Source organism: Tetranychus urticae, chromosome 3, assembly GCF_039701765.1.
Source record: "Tetranychus urticae isolate SD_2017Ah chromosome 3, NJAU_TeUrti_SD_1.0, whole genome shotgun sequence".
Taxonomy (NCBI): domain Eukaryota; kingdom Metazoa; phylum Arthropoda; class Arachnida; order Trombidiformes; family Tetranychidae; genus Tetranychus; species Tetranychus urticae.
In genome coordinates this window covers 5,131,503-5,144,923 of record NC_142960.1, presented here as the reverse complement: position 1 = coordinate 5,144,923, position 13,421 = coordinate 5,131,503, and the positions used below count along the sequence as shown (strand labels likewise).

The 13,421-nt window shown below is 33.4% G+C and overlaps 3 protein-coding genes and 1 long non-coding RNA gene across 9 annotated transcripts in view; 2 read left to right on the top strand and 2 right to left on the bottom strand.

Annotated features, from left to right (window-relative positions):
- Kdm3 (Lysine demethylase 3) overlaps positions 1–5,221 on the top strand; it is a 48,711-nt gene extending 43,490 nt beyond the window's left edge. For all 4 annotated transcript variants that reach the window (XM_089269525.1, XM_089269523.1, XM_089269524.1 and 1 more), the window contains 2 exons: positions 916–3,246; positions 3,643–5,221. In XM_089269525.1, coding sequence (XP_089125651.1) covers positions 916–3,246; positions 3,643–4,785 — 3,474 coding nt within the window. In that variant the 3' untranslated portion in view covers positions 4,786–5,221. The remainder of the gene's footprint in view (positions 1–915; positions 3,247–3,642) is intronic.
- Positions 5,222–5,801: 580 nt separating this feature from the next.
- On the bottom strand, positions 5,802–7,101 carry LOC107371641 (uncharacterized). The gene is made up of 3 exons (XM_015939786.3): positions 7,050–7,101; positions 6,598–6,867; positions 5,802–6,516 (listed from the first exon to the last, which is right to left on the bottom strand). Exons 2-3 carry the CDS (start codon positions 6,804–6,806, stop codon positions 6,273–6,275), a joined length of 453 nt encoding a protein of 150 aa, XP_015795272.1. The 5' UTR covers positions 6,807–6,867; positions 7,050–7,101; the 3' UTR covers positions 5,802–6,272.
- A 1,454-nt stretch (positions 7,102–8,555) lies between these two features.
- Positions 8,556–9,609, bottom strand: LOC149093222 (uncharacterized). 2 transcript variants are annotated; one of them, XR_016199712.1, is made up of 3 exons: positions 9,398–9,609; positions 9,145–9,319; positions 8,556–8,875 (listed from the first exon to the last, which is right to left on the bottom strand). It is a non-coding gene; the product is annotated as an uncharacterized LOC149093222 (long non-coding RNA). The 2 variants fall into 2 exon arrangements; XR_016199713.1 differs by having other exon boundaries at positions 9,407–9,553.
- LOC107371640 (protein DENND6A) lies at positions 8,813–13,399 on the top strand. 2 transcript variants are annotated; one of them, XM_015939785.3, is made up of 9 exons: positions 8,813–8,954; positions 10,250–10,385; positions 10,494–10,665; positions 10,802–10,840; positions 11,087–11,239; positions 11,307–11,493; positions 11,636–12,083; positions 12,163–12,257; positions 12,374–13,399. In XM_015939785.3, exons 3-9 carry the CDS (start codon positions 10,504–10,506, stop codon positions 13,057–13,059), a joined length of 1,770 nt encoding a protein of 589 aa, XP_015795271.2. In that variant the 5' UTR covers positions 8,813–8,954; positions 10,250–10,385; positions 10,494–10,503; the 3' UTR covers positions 13,060–13,399. The 2 variants fall into 2 exon arrangements, with proteins under 2 accessions (XP_015795271.2, XP_015795270.2); XM_015939784.3 differs by lacking the exon at positions 8,813–8,954 and adding an exon at positions 9,617–9,961.
- The last annotated feature ends 22 nt before the right edge of the window (positions 13,400–13,421 follow it).

The window sequence follows — 13,421 nt, the reverse complement described above, 5'->3', positions numbered from 1 at the left end:
TCACCAACTGCTTAAACCAACAGCTATAATCTAAACACTTATATTTTCCCATCAATCCATAACTGTATAATCCACTTGTCTATGACACAAAATTTAAAATCTAGTTTATCACAATCCTTGGGAATTAAAATAAAAAATTATCAAAAATTTTTGTAAACAATGACACATTAGAAAAGCTTTTCTTATACAATTCAGGGGTCGATCTTAAATAAAAAAGATCAATCTTGTGCGATTTAATTTTGGTCCTGATTGTTAAACCTTTTATCATTCGCTTTGAATTTGATAGTCATGTTTATTATTTTATTAGCTGAAAATCTTTATATTGTCAGTGATTCGTTAATGTGAATCCAAATTACTTGAGTTAAATCTCCATTGAGACAATTTTTCACAGATTAAGGCTTATCGCGTTGTTGACTCGAGTGAAAATGTTGTCACTAATTACTTTGATTTGTTATTCCTTTGCACAAGGTCATTGTACATTGTTATCAAACTGATAGTCATTTAGCTTTTTAATTTACGAACAAAGCTTATTGTAATCAACTAATCAGTTTCTTTCACCAATCTTTATTGATCACAAATCTCCATTTTTATAAGAGCCATCTGCTGAATAAAAGTTTAATCGCATCTTATACAACGTTTACCTTTTGCTTATGAGATTCAATCAAATTATGAATATTCAATATTCATCTTAATTTAACAAATATTTTATTTTTTTAATTTTTTTATTAAAAACCAGTTCTTAAACTAATCAGTAGTTATAATGGTTATGATATTTATTGACCCACTACCCCTTGTAAGTGTATCCTTTCATCGCACAATTTATATTCACTTTCAACGTCTGTTTTCTTATTGATTTATATGACATGACACTTTTTTTCATTTAAAATATTGATTATATCTCTTTTATCTTTCCAGCCCTCACCATCTATTCATAAATCACAGCAGTCACATCATCATAAGATCAAGCCAAGTTCTCAGATTAAAAGTGATCAACATTCTGATGCGTCAGCATCATCATCCCCTCGTGTTAAACGTAAGATCTCACGTGAAGAAAAAAACAAGAAAAGATCTAAAAAAGAACCATCAAGTGATGAAGATGGCGATGAAACCAGTTCCGTCTCGGATTTTGATTTCAATGGCGACAAAAGTAACTCTTCAGCTCCTGAAAAATCAAAAAGCTCTAAAAGTGGTTTAATTAAAAAACGTATCACATCCCGAAATACAAGTAAACGGCATAAAGGTTCTGGTGGGAGTAATAGTGGGAGTGGCAGTGAAAATAAAAAAGATGACTACAAATGGTCTAAAGATGAGAGAGAAAGGAGAAGGAAAACTAAAGAAAGCAAGATCAATGCTCGCCGAGGTCGTAAACCCAAAAGTTCGACTAGAGGATCTAAAGAATCCAAAGAGCTAAAAGAACCGAAAGAACCTAAAGAACCTAAAGAGCCAAAGGAGCCAAAAGAATCGAAAGAATCAAAAGAGTCCAATGGTAATAAAGATTCATTTCGAGAAAAAGAAAGTAAAAAGAAGTCATCTAAAGAAGGATCTCTTGTTTTAAGACCAACAAGCGTTGAAGTTTTGAAAAAAACTGGTCAACCCTTTCTCCAAGATGGATCTTGTTATGATATTGCCCCTCGATTACCCAAATGTCGTGAATGCCGTATGACACCAAATCAACGAAACAAAAAGATGCCTAATATTTTTTGCCGTTTTTATGCCTTTCGAAAGCTTAAATACGGCAAAAATGGTGTTGTAACAGATTCAGGTTTCTCTGAACCTCAAGATGCTAGTAATTTGGATTGCAAATTGTGGTTACCACCAGAAGAATCTTGTAGTGATCTTGATATGGAAACGTCCAAATTTTTGATTAAACACGTCGGAGATCAGTTTTGTGATCTTGTTAAACAAGAACAACAAGCTTTAAAAATGCATATGGGCAAAGACAAGACTATAACATGGAAACGAGTAGTACAAGGTGTTCGTGAAATGTGTGATGTATGTGAGACTACCCTTTTTAATATCCATTGGGTGTGTCACAAATGTGGTTTTGTGATTTGTATTGATTGTTACAAAGCTCGTAAAACTGGAGCAGTTAAAGAAGAAGTTAATCCACCAAGAGATCGAGATGAATACCAGTGGCTACTCTGCACTAATCGACAACCCCACGAGCAGGATAAACTTATGATGACTCAGATAATAGCTTCTACAGCCCTCAACGATGTTGGAAAAATGTTGCATATGATCAGAAAGATTTATTCAATTCCTGCACATTGTGGTTGTGACACAAGCTCAATTGTTTGTGCCAATGGACTATCCATTAAAATGCCTGATGTAAAAGCGTTACGTGATAAAATGGAATCCAGTAATGGCAAGAAAGGTGATATTCTTAATGGAGGAGTAAAAGGCGATTCTAAATCAGACGCTGTTATTTCTAAAGATTCAGAAAACAGCACTCTCACTGGATTTTCATCTGAAAGTGGATCATCACCTTTGAGTTGGTTAGCTGACGTTGCTTTATCATCTAGTAAGATAGGCTCGGATGAAGCAGGTAAAGATTCTCAGTCGGCTCCAAATGATGGCTCATCTGCTGGTAAATCTGATGCAGAGGAAAAGTCGAAGGAAGAAACTGATGAACACAATTTTTCAACTTTACGGGAACTTTTGATAAGGCCAACATCAAAGAAAGGCAAGGGCTCGAAAAAAAGAAAGAAGAAGGGCTCACAAGATGCGGACAATAATGAGAATGATGGTAATGATGCAGAAGAGGGCGAAGATAATGAGGAAGAAGATGATGAAAACGATGAGACTACATCAGATGAAGGTGAACCTGAAGATATCCGAGTGAAAAAGAAAACAAAGAAAGATGAATGTGATGATAAAACATCAAGTAACTTGTCATCATCAACTTCAACCACAACAACTGGATCAACATCCACAACAACCACTTCCAGTTCAGCTGCATCTAATACAACAGTTGCAACTAATAAAACCGAGTCCATTAAATTAACCATTAATTCTTCATCATTGCCAAAAGATGAGGCCAAGCGATTAGAGCATTATAGACGACTTTTCATACCTAAACGTGGTATCGTCAGCGCACCGTCCAGGTCATGCAGTGTCGAAGAAACAAAAAAATTATTCCCAAACATACCTCATACATGGCTTTGCTCAGGAAGATTACTCGTATTGCAAGATCCAAAGTTATCTGATAATTTAAAGCTATTTCAGGAGCAATGGAAACGAGGACAGGTTAGTTTTTCTTATTTTGACTTTTTTCTTTTCCCCATTTCTCATCTCTTTCTTTTCTCTCTCTCTATTTCAAATGGTTCATATTGAACTTCCTTATGATTATCAGGCTTCTGCTCTTTATTTTCTTGTCTCTCTCCTCTTTCAGCAATTGATGTATTCAACCATCTATCATCCATTAGAAGATAATGCTTCTGATGATGATGTCTTTCTTTCTCTTTTTTGATAAATAACTTTCTTTCTCGAACCCTTTCGGGTGAAAAGAAAATGATGAAAGAAGAAAGTTGAAATTAGATTGTATTTAGTTTACATTATAGTCATTTGCAATTCAATTTCCTCAAGCATCTTTTTTATCAGGATATTAATATTTAAATTCTTGTTTTTCCTTTCTATTTTTAGCCTGTTCTTGTCAATGGTGTAAGCAAACTTTTAGATCCTACTCTATGGAGTCCAGAAGAGTTCAATAAAAGCTTTGGGGACTCTAAAAATGATTTGGTCAACTGTAAAACTGGTCATGTTTTACCAAAGCTTCCCATGAAAAAATTTTGGGATGGATTTGAAAATCTAAATAAACGAATGAAAGGAGAAGATGGAGATTTCATGACCTTGAAATTAAAAGATTGGCCTCCTGGAGATGATTTTAGTGATCTATTACCAGATCATTATGCTGATCTAATGGAGTGTTTACCACTTCCTGAGTATACACGGCGTGACGGCTGTTTAAACCTTGCCGGACGATTACCAGAATGTTTTGTTCGTCCTGATCTGGGCCCAAAAATGTATAATGCTTATGGATCTGCTCTTCTTCAAGATAAAGGAACAACCAACCTTCATCTCGACATCTCTGATGCTGTCAATATCATGGTTTATGTCGGCGTTCCCAAAGGTGGATCTAAGTCTGAAGATTTCCAAGAAATAGCATTGAAAGCTCTTGATGAGGGTGGCTGTGATGAAGAGATGAAGAAAAGATGTCGAGAGAAAGGAAATAAATTAGGTGCACTTTGGCATATTTATGAAGCCAAAAACGCCGATGCTATCCGAGATCTTTTGAATAAAATTGCCAAAGAACGTGGCGTTGAATTGGGTGCCCATCACGATCCAATCCATGATCAATCTTGGTATCTTGACTCTACCCTCAGAGCTCGCCTAAAATCGGAATATGGTGTTGAAGGTTATGCCATTGCCCAGTGTTTAGGTGACGCTGTTTTCATACCTGCCGGGGCTCCACATCAAGTCCGCAATTTACAAAGTTGCATCAAAGTGGCAGGAGATTTTGTTTCACCTGAAAATGTTACTCAATGTTTCAATTTAACTCAAGAATTTCGTCAACTATCGGACTCACATATTAACCATGAAGATAAATTGCAAATTAAAAACATCATTTACCATGCAATTAAGGATTCCCTTGCCTCTTTAGCTGTTTCTGATTCAAATAAATCAGCTAGCCATAATAACAATAAAAGTTGCTCTGTTAGCAGCAAGAGCACTAACAACACTACAGTCAACCCGTCAACGACGCCCACATCAACTAAAGCTCATTGACTTTTAACCAATCCTATGAAAACATCAATCACCACAAAGCTGATTAAACTTAAAAAACATAAGTCAAAAGCTTCCATCAAAGAACTGGCAAATATTCCATTGAAGGAAAAGAATTGTCGATCTGAAGCTTTCATTAACTATGTACAACTAAATTAATTAACCAATGATAAAAAAAATGTTACTGTTGAACTATTGTCGATTCATCAAATCTTAATTTGTCATAGAAATGAACAAACCTTTTTTTCCTGATTCCCATAACAATTTTTGTAGTATATTTCATCATTGTCATTCTTAACTCACAATCAACTCACAACACACATACATTACCACCAACATTTCATCTTCATTGTTGTCATTAACACCATCATCTTCATTTCATTGATCATTTTAATGCTTAAAATTTTGCACAATTAAAATTTCTTTGTGCATCTGTAAACCTGATTGTCACTATTGTCATCTTTTATTGCGCTTAATCGGATGATTAACTAGTTTGTTGAATTTTTCTTGGTGCCACTTTCAACATCTTAATCTATCTTTTGTTTCTTCATCTTTTTTTAAGTTTCATCCCTTTCTCGCTCATTTGAAACAAAACAATTACAATCGCACTTTGATTCCTTCACAAATTGTAAATTTCTTATCCAATTATATATAAATATATATATATTATACATAGAAAATGAATTTCGCTGTTTTTTGCGATCAAGGACTAGAGCAATGTATAATTGAGAGTAAAAATGATGCGTAAAGGGGTTTTGAAAAATCTCAATGTTCAGTCTATATTTTAAATGTGTTCATAAAGCAGAAACCTTTTTTTAAAAAATAAACGAAAACTTTCAATTAAACAACGTGTTTCAAAGATCACTTTATTTCTATCTCTCACAATGTTATCGATTAATTTTCTAGTCGAAATTCGGGTTAATATCTGTTACAATCTGAAAGTTGAATGATTTATTCATTTTAAGCATAGAATAGGGATTTTAAAATGTAAATATAAAACTTTCACATAAATTCATAAGTGATTGGAATATATTGAAATGAAATGATTTACTTTTGATTTATGTTTAATGTTTAGTTTTATTTTACATTAAAAATAAAAAAGATTTTTGTTTTTTTTAGAATTAAATTATTTGGCGACATTAAGACATGGTTCGGACTCAAGGTGGGTGACAATTGAACAAGGGACAGTAGATAGTCAATTCACATTGTTTCCATTATTGATTGCATACCAGCGAGGAGTTTGTATTACAATATTGCTTTTTAAAAGTAAACAAATCCATGTAAGGATGTTGTTTTCACAAAAAAAGAGATTGTTCAACCTCGACAATCAACGAAATGACTACAGATTTAGGTTTTTTCAAGACAGACAAGTGAAATATATTACAATGGACTTTAAATAGGAGAGGAGCTTGATGCAAAAAAATGGTCTAATTGTGCGTTTTTGTACGGTTAAATTGGTTAGCTAATTTGTATTGTCAACATTGGTCTATTTACCAGCCTGATGGAGCACCACCGTAATTGTTTACTGGTCCAGCTGAGTAAGAGTCTGCTCCATAAGAAGCGGGTTGTGGTCCGTATGAGGCACTTGGTTGGTATGAGGATGCGGCACCCCAGTTATCATGTGAAGGCCATGATGGTTCCCATGAAGGTACGGATGGCCATGATGGTGCAGGCCATGATGGAGCGGGCCATGATTGTTTGGGCCATGATTTAGCTTCCAATTCAAGGGGAAGACTGTTTTCAATAGAAATATAAGATTATAAATTTGGGCAATTTAGCGAGGGACGATGATTGGATTAGTGAAAGATTACTTACGGAATTGGGATTGGGACTGGTAAGACTCCGAACTTCTTTTTCTTTGAGTGTTTCATGAGGAGAGCTAAAGCGGCAAGTTTCTTAATCTTAAGAAGCCTTCTTCGGCTACCTTCAACTTGTGAAACATAGTAGTTAACAAGAACCAATTGGAGTACAACTAAAACTAAGAAAGCGATGGATAATCCAGTTCGTCGATTAGACAAAGACATCTTGAATAGTACACTAAGTTTATTTGATGGATAAAATTCCAAGAAAAAATTAAGATTAAATCTGTTGAAAGAAAGAAAGAGAGAAGATAAACAACATGAGTTACTTGAAACACAAAATGACACTTATGGAGACAATGGAAATGGCTGATGATTCAAAAGTTTGATCACTTTGATAATCCTTTTTCAACTCAAATGTTATTGGCTGTTGAGAAAGGGTAAATGATTCATGGTGTAAAAGTTTACCTTATTCAACTGATGTTTACAAAAACTGAACCAAAACACTTGATTGTTAATGAATAACTGTTGATACAAATTGAATTTCGATTTGCTTTTATACAAAGATGGTCCAACCATTTTCTGGTGTAACCAAATAACTGTGATCCACCTCTTACCCCATTTTTTTGGACCAATTGATGGCTAACGCTAATTTTAAAAATGTTACTCATGTTGATGCTGACGGTGAGGCTGTTGGTGAAGTTGGATGGTCCAAAGAAGATAAAGATGCGACTTCGTCACAATAAGGAAATGTGTTTGTGTGTGTGTGTTGTGTACGATATTAACTTGAGGCTATCAACAGCTATCAAGTTAATTTAAATGCAACTTATAACCAGTTAATTGGAACATCAGTAACACAAGCAAAAGTAAAGATGGCCAAGATGATGAAGATGATGGTGATGGAGGAGAAATACAACGAAAAGAAAGAGATCAATCAATCTTCCGGCGATCTTCATCTTCCATCAAAGAAAGTGAGATGATTCTGTAAGATGTGTATGATGTGAAAGTTCAGTTTAATGTATTTTCACCTTGCCCTGAAAACATTTGACTTTCTCAATTTCACTTTTTTTTGCTTTCATTATTTAAGCACATTTTAAAACCGTAAATTCAACTGTCCAATTCTGATTCTAAATATGAAACAATCGGGTTGCCTTGAAGCTTTTGCCATTTCCTCAACATTCCAATGACTCTTTAAGCTCTTCTTCTCCTTTTTATCGCTGATTAACAGCAATTACTTAAATATCACTTTTCCTTTTTTTGCTGAATGTTTCTTTTTTCATTGACCATTTGTGTGAACTCATCATTATCAAATGAACGTCCATATCAGTTATCATCTTATCTTTTTTTCATCGTCTATTCCCTTTTGGTGATTTCAGCAATCATTCCAGATTCGTATTGCAATCAAATCATTTGAGGCGATATTTTTGCTCATTAGTAATAATCAGCATTTAAGCTTCTCCTCACAAATCCAAACAGTTTTTAAAATTCTCCTCATGTGTACACAATTTTTCTATGTAAACATTTCATTATTTTCCCATTCAGATTGATTAATAATGATAATGTTCATATTAATTTATATTGAATAAACAATGGTAATTCAAAACCTGCAGTTAATTAACTTCCAAAATTGTTATCTCGTGTGAACATCCACTCTGTATATTTTTCCTGATGTAAGAATTGTTCGTCTAAAATCATCGATAATCTTGATAAAGATTTTATAATGAATTTCGTTAAATCTGTTAAAAGCGCTTAAAATATGCAAGTTGAATTACGCGCCCTTCAATAGTAGCTATGGCAATGAGTTTCTCTTCATCTTCTAGTCGCGAGGCCGGACTATTTGAAATGCCTTTTTCATTTAATTGTGATTCTATCTATTCTGAGCTTAATCAACATTTGTCTTATATCTTTACGTTGATAGTTAAGCTTTTTATCAGTTAGTGTTTTTAATATGTGATATATTGGTTGAAATGCATCTCATTAAGTTTGTCTGTTTATTCAAATATGAATATAAAATTACATTTAAAAAGCAAAAGAGTTGAATAATTTTTTTGTAAATTGGAACAATCTTTAAAAGATATCGTCAAATTTGAGCAAATTTCTCATCGTTTAAAATAAACTTTCGGTGGATTATCAGTACTGTTGGCAATCGACTGGAAAAATTGATTATCTTTTATTGTGGCTATCAAACCAATCTTCACCAATATTACGATATTCATCTCGTGTTCTTGGATCGTTTGCTACTTGTGGGCAAGTTGATTTATGTCCAAATTCATTTCTCTTCGGATTACTTGGTCCTGCCATTAAATTAAAATTTGTTGCAATATTAAATTGTTAACTTAACGTACAAAACCGTTCAATTTTAAAAGTATTATGGTAAGTATAATGTTGCTCGATACAAGTGAAAACACTATTTCAATTGATTCTTTAATGCTTTCCGATTGATAACCGAGTTTTATGCAGAAATTATTCAATTAATATTAAGATATCAACTGGCAGATGAGATTGTTACCAGAAATTTTTCAGTTTCAATCTTAAACTAAACAAAATTTAACCATCAACCCACCTGGTTGTTTGCCTTCTTCCGGTTTTTCACTTCTTTGTTTCTCCATTGGAAACTTAAGTTCCAAAATTGTTTCCTTTTAAATCCTGGTTAATGAATTGTATGTTGAAATAGAGGATTGTAAACTGATCCTCTATCAATTCACAACAATTGACTGGCACCCAATTTGGTTGAAAATCTTATCAATTAATAGAATAGTTGGTACAAAGATTAAACAATGAGAAACATGGAAAATACTTACCTAAGTTAAACCTACCTGACTTACCAATGATGTTTCTATCAAATTGCTGAATAGTAAATTGGAAAGATTAGTGAAATGTTGGAAATATTATTGTAATTGTTTGGTGAGATTTTTAACTATTTAATGAGGCACAAAAGTATTCAGTTGGAGCAACCATCTAGCAAAGTGGGGCAAGAAAGAGAAGGAGAGAAAGAGAGACAAAGGCTAACATCTGATCAACAATCCAGTTTTTATTTTGTTTTCCTTTTTGGTTTATGTTTACATCTCTATTCAATTCGGTGTATTATTAATGATTATTTCTTTGATATCAACTTGATCTAATTTCAACGTTTCTATTAGTGTCCTTGGAAATGAGATATCAAGAATAAAAAATGATTACTCTCATCATTCAATTTGTTCTCGGTTTATGTTAGATGTTATTGTATTGATGATGTTGATATTTTTGGTTACTCTGATGTTGAGAGTTTTCCTTCAAGCAATTGTTTAACCCGTTTCTTCTTCCTGATTAGTGTTCCTTTATACCCAAATCTTACATAGATCAACATGATTGAATAAGAGCTCATGCCTCTAATCAATAAGGTAATCAACCCTACAAAACTTTGGTTACAAAATTCCATCCTATCTACCAACAAACAACATCCATTTTCTTGACCTTAAAGTGAATACAATAGTGAATGTAAAAGTGATCAACAAACTGTGATTTTGACGTTTCTCATTTTTAGTCAGCATAATAATCTAAACAATTTGCAGTTCAGCAAATCTATTTTTACTGCTAATAACCTTCCTTTCTTCTTCCTCAAATGAAATTTGCTTTTTTATTGTGCTTGTTGAGCCTAAAATCTCTACCTTTCTTTTTATCTCTACTAGTGTTCAACTGCTTTAACTTGGATTTAATTATTGAGTTTAATGCCATTCCATTTGATTGAGATTATCAAATGAGCCAATGACCACTCTAAGGATCAATCGAGATTAATTTCGAGTTTAAAATCATCACAACTCACTTGTAAGTACATTTCTTCTTGTTGCAAACACGTTAAGATATGTTATACACTTGAATTTCTCATGCCTTGCTTTTTTTCATGACATTAATGATTTTTTTTCTGATTTATAGATAAACAATCATGGATAACAATCATTGGAGTAGTTCCTCAACCCACGAGACAAATGGAGATGCCAATAATCATCCGGACAAGTTCATTTTATTGCCATACGATAGATTTCGAAATTGGATTCATTGTATAGCCCTGGTAACTTTTGACATTGAATTAGGACAAGCTATTGAGGTATTCTTCATCATCATAACCAATATTTGAATATTTGATGCTGACCCGATTCCGTTTTTAATTTTACCCTCTTTCTCTTTCTTGTCTCTCTTTCTACATTTTCCGTTATCTTTCACCCTGTTCACTCCGGTTGTAGAAAGTTTATCCTTCTCATGTTAAACTAAGCGAAAGAGAGGTTAGTACGGACTTTTTTTAATAACAACATGACGTCATGAGAAACCCTTAAGCAAACCCGGAATAACATTTTTGAAGGAAAAAGAAGGAATCGATACCAAGTTCCAGCTTCACATTGACTTCAACCATGAAATTACGGTTATTTCATGTTTTTCTGGTTCTTTTGTTTTTTCTCATGAAGCGATTAAGACAAGACAGGATCTTAAAGGCTAATTTCGCTCTTATTTTTACCGCTATTTATTTCTAGAAAACAAATATATGTTACTTATCTTTTCCTGATAGTAACTCTGGCTGCATGGGCGATACAAAGTTTCATTTTCGCACAAGATTGGGCCCAATGGCACGAAAATCGTTCACAATTTATCGTGATTATAATAATGAATGTTTAAGCGCTCTTCAGGTCTGTTGATTTCATGTTAATTTCTTCATTCATTTTACTAATAAAATATTGTTACCTTAATTTTTAGGCCGATGCCTGTTACACTTATGGTTATGTTTATTTCCGTCAAGTAAAGGATCGATCAGCGAGAAGAGGATATTTCCAAAAATCACTTGTCATATTAACCCGACTCCCTTTTGTAAACTTATTTTCTCAAATAGTATCTGTGATAGCTCCTCAATATTTCGATAATGGAGAAGATGTTTTATTTACAGGTATAACTTAATTTTAATATTTTGTTGGTTCAAATACTTAACGAAAAGAGGGAATCTTCAATATTCCACATTCATAATTTAGCAGTTAATTTAACCCCTATTTAATCTATAATTTTGTTTATTTCTTTTTTCTTATTACCAGCCATCAATAATATTGATTTATGGCCTTCACCAAATCCAGGACGTACCTTGAATCTCTCACTGTTAGGTGTTCATTTACAAATTCATATTCCTCATAAAAACGACGACTTCAGTTGTTCTCCCACAAGTGAATCCTCAGCTAAATTCCCATCTCCTTCATCAAATTTTGTCATTAATGGTTCTCAACCTATCATCTCAATACCTTCTCTTTACGAATTTAACATTTTCAAATGTTTCCTTCCGATTATTTCCCATATTCAACTTCTTTGGGAACTTGTTTTAACGTGTGAACCCATCATAGTGATGGCTCCAACTCCTGATATTTGCTGTGAGATGGTACAGTCTTTAGTATCTATGATCTGGCCTTTGAAATACTCCTCAGATTTTCGACCATTTTTCACAATTCATGATACCGAATTCAAAGAATACACTCAAAAAAGTCAATCACCGTGAGTACTTGATTCAAAGCTTTGCTTCAATTTACCCTTGTGACTAGAAATTTCAACCAATCAAGTTTCTCTCTTACAGGCCTCCTGTGATACTTGGAGTCACTAATCCATTTTTTGCAAAAACTTTGCAACACTGGCCACACATAATACGAATCTGTGAATATAGTCCCCCTTGTAAGTTAAACTAACGACTCATCAAACTAAATAGTTTGATTGCTTTAAACTAACTCAATCCAGCTTAACAAATACTATTGTTCGTTTCTAAATATTTTTTTGTTCCAATTCTTTAGCTCCCAAGCGGACTCCTGACGCTAAGATTTGGAAGGGCAAAACAATCAAAACACTCGAGTGTAAACCTGGTTTATATACAAGGTACAAACCTTTTCTCCAAAAAGATCAAGTTGTATTGAAGAAATTACTCAAAGGACTGGAATCTCGACGTCCACATGAAGTTCAAAGTACCCTAATGCGAAGATATTTCATTGAACTAACTTCGAGCTTTTTAATTCCTCTGGAAAGATATTTAGCTAGTTTAATGCCATTACAAAAAGACATTTCTCCCTTCAAATCGGCTCCAATGATTCAACCTTTCAATCCTGACGACTTTCTCAAAACTTTAGAGACAGCAGGGCCACAATTAACAACTGGTATCAAAGGAGATTGGAACAGTTTATATCGTAAATTCTTTCGGACTCCTAATTTTTCTGCTTGGTATGAATCTCGTTTTGGTGAAGTTAGTCAAAAATTGAAAGCCCTCCACATTGAGTCCATCTCTAAAGCGGACCTTGTTAAATGGATCGGTGATAAAGCTGAAATTGAGATTGTCGATCTCATATTAACTATGAAAGATAAACTTAAAACTGTTGATAATGAAAATTTACCTGTCGATAAAGATATTGTTGAACGAGTGGAAACTCAACTAAATAGCATCATCAATTGTTTGCCTCAAGATTTGCATGATATTTTGCGTAAATAGAATATATTATTGCTCACCAAATTGACCAAGTTGATGAAGAAATCATTGAATCATGTAAAGACTACTAAATCTTCTGAATTATTATCATAATCACAGAATTACTCTTCAACTTTGACTACGCCAAAACAATCAAGCACTCAATCAATCTCACTTTTGAATCATCATCTCCAACATCTACCACATATGATTATTATCATTGTCTTCATTTATACATTGCTTCATAATTAAAATTCAATAATATTCTATCAAAACAATAAACTTATTTTGCATAAAAGAACTCACAGAGGTTAATTATTGCTAATTAAAGGTCTATTGACAATAAACACATTTGCTCACAAAATTCAATTCTGCCTGACTCACTT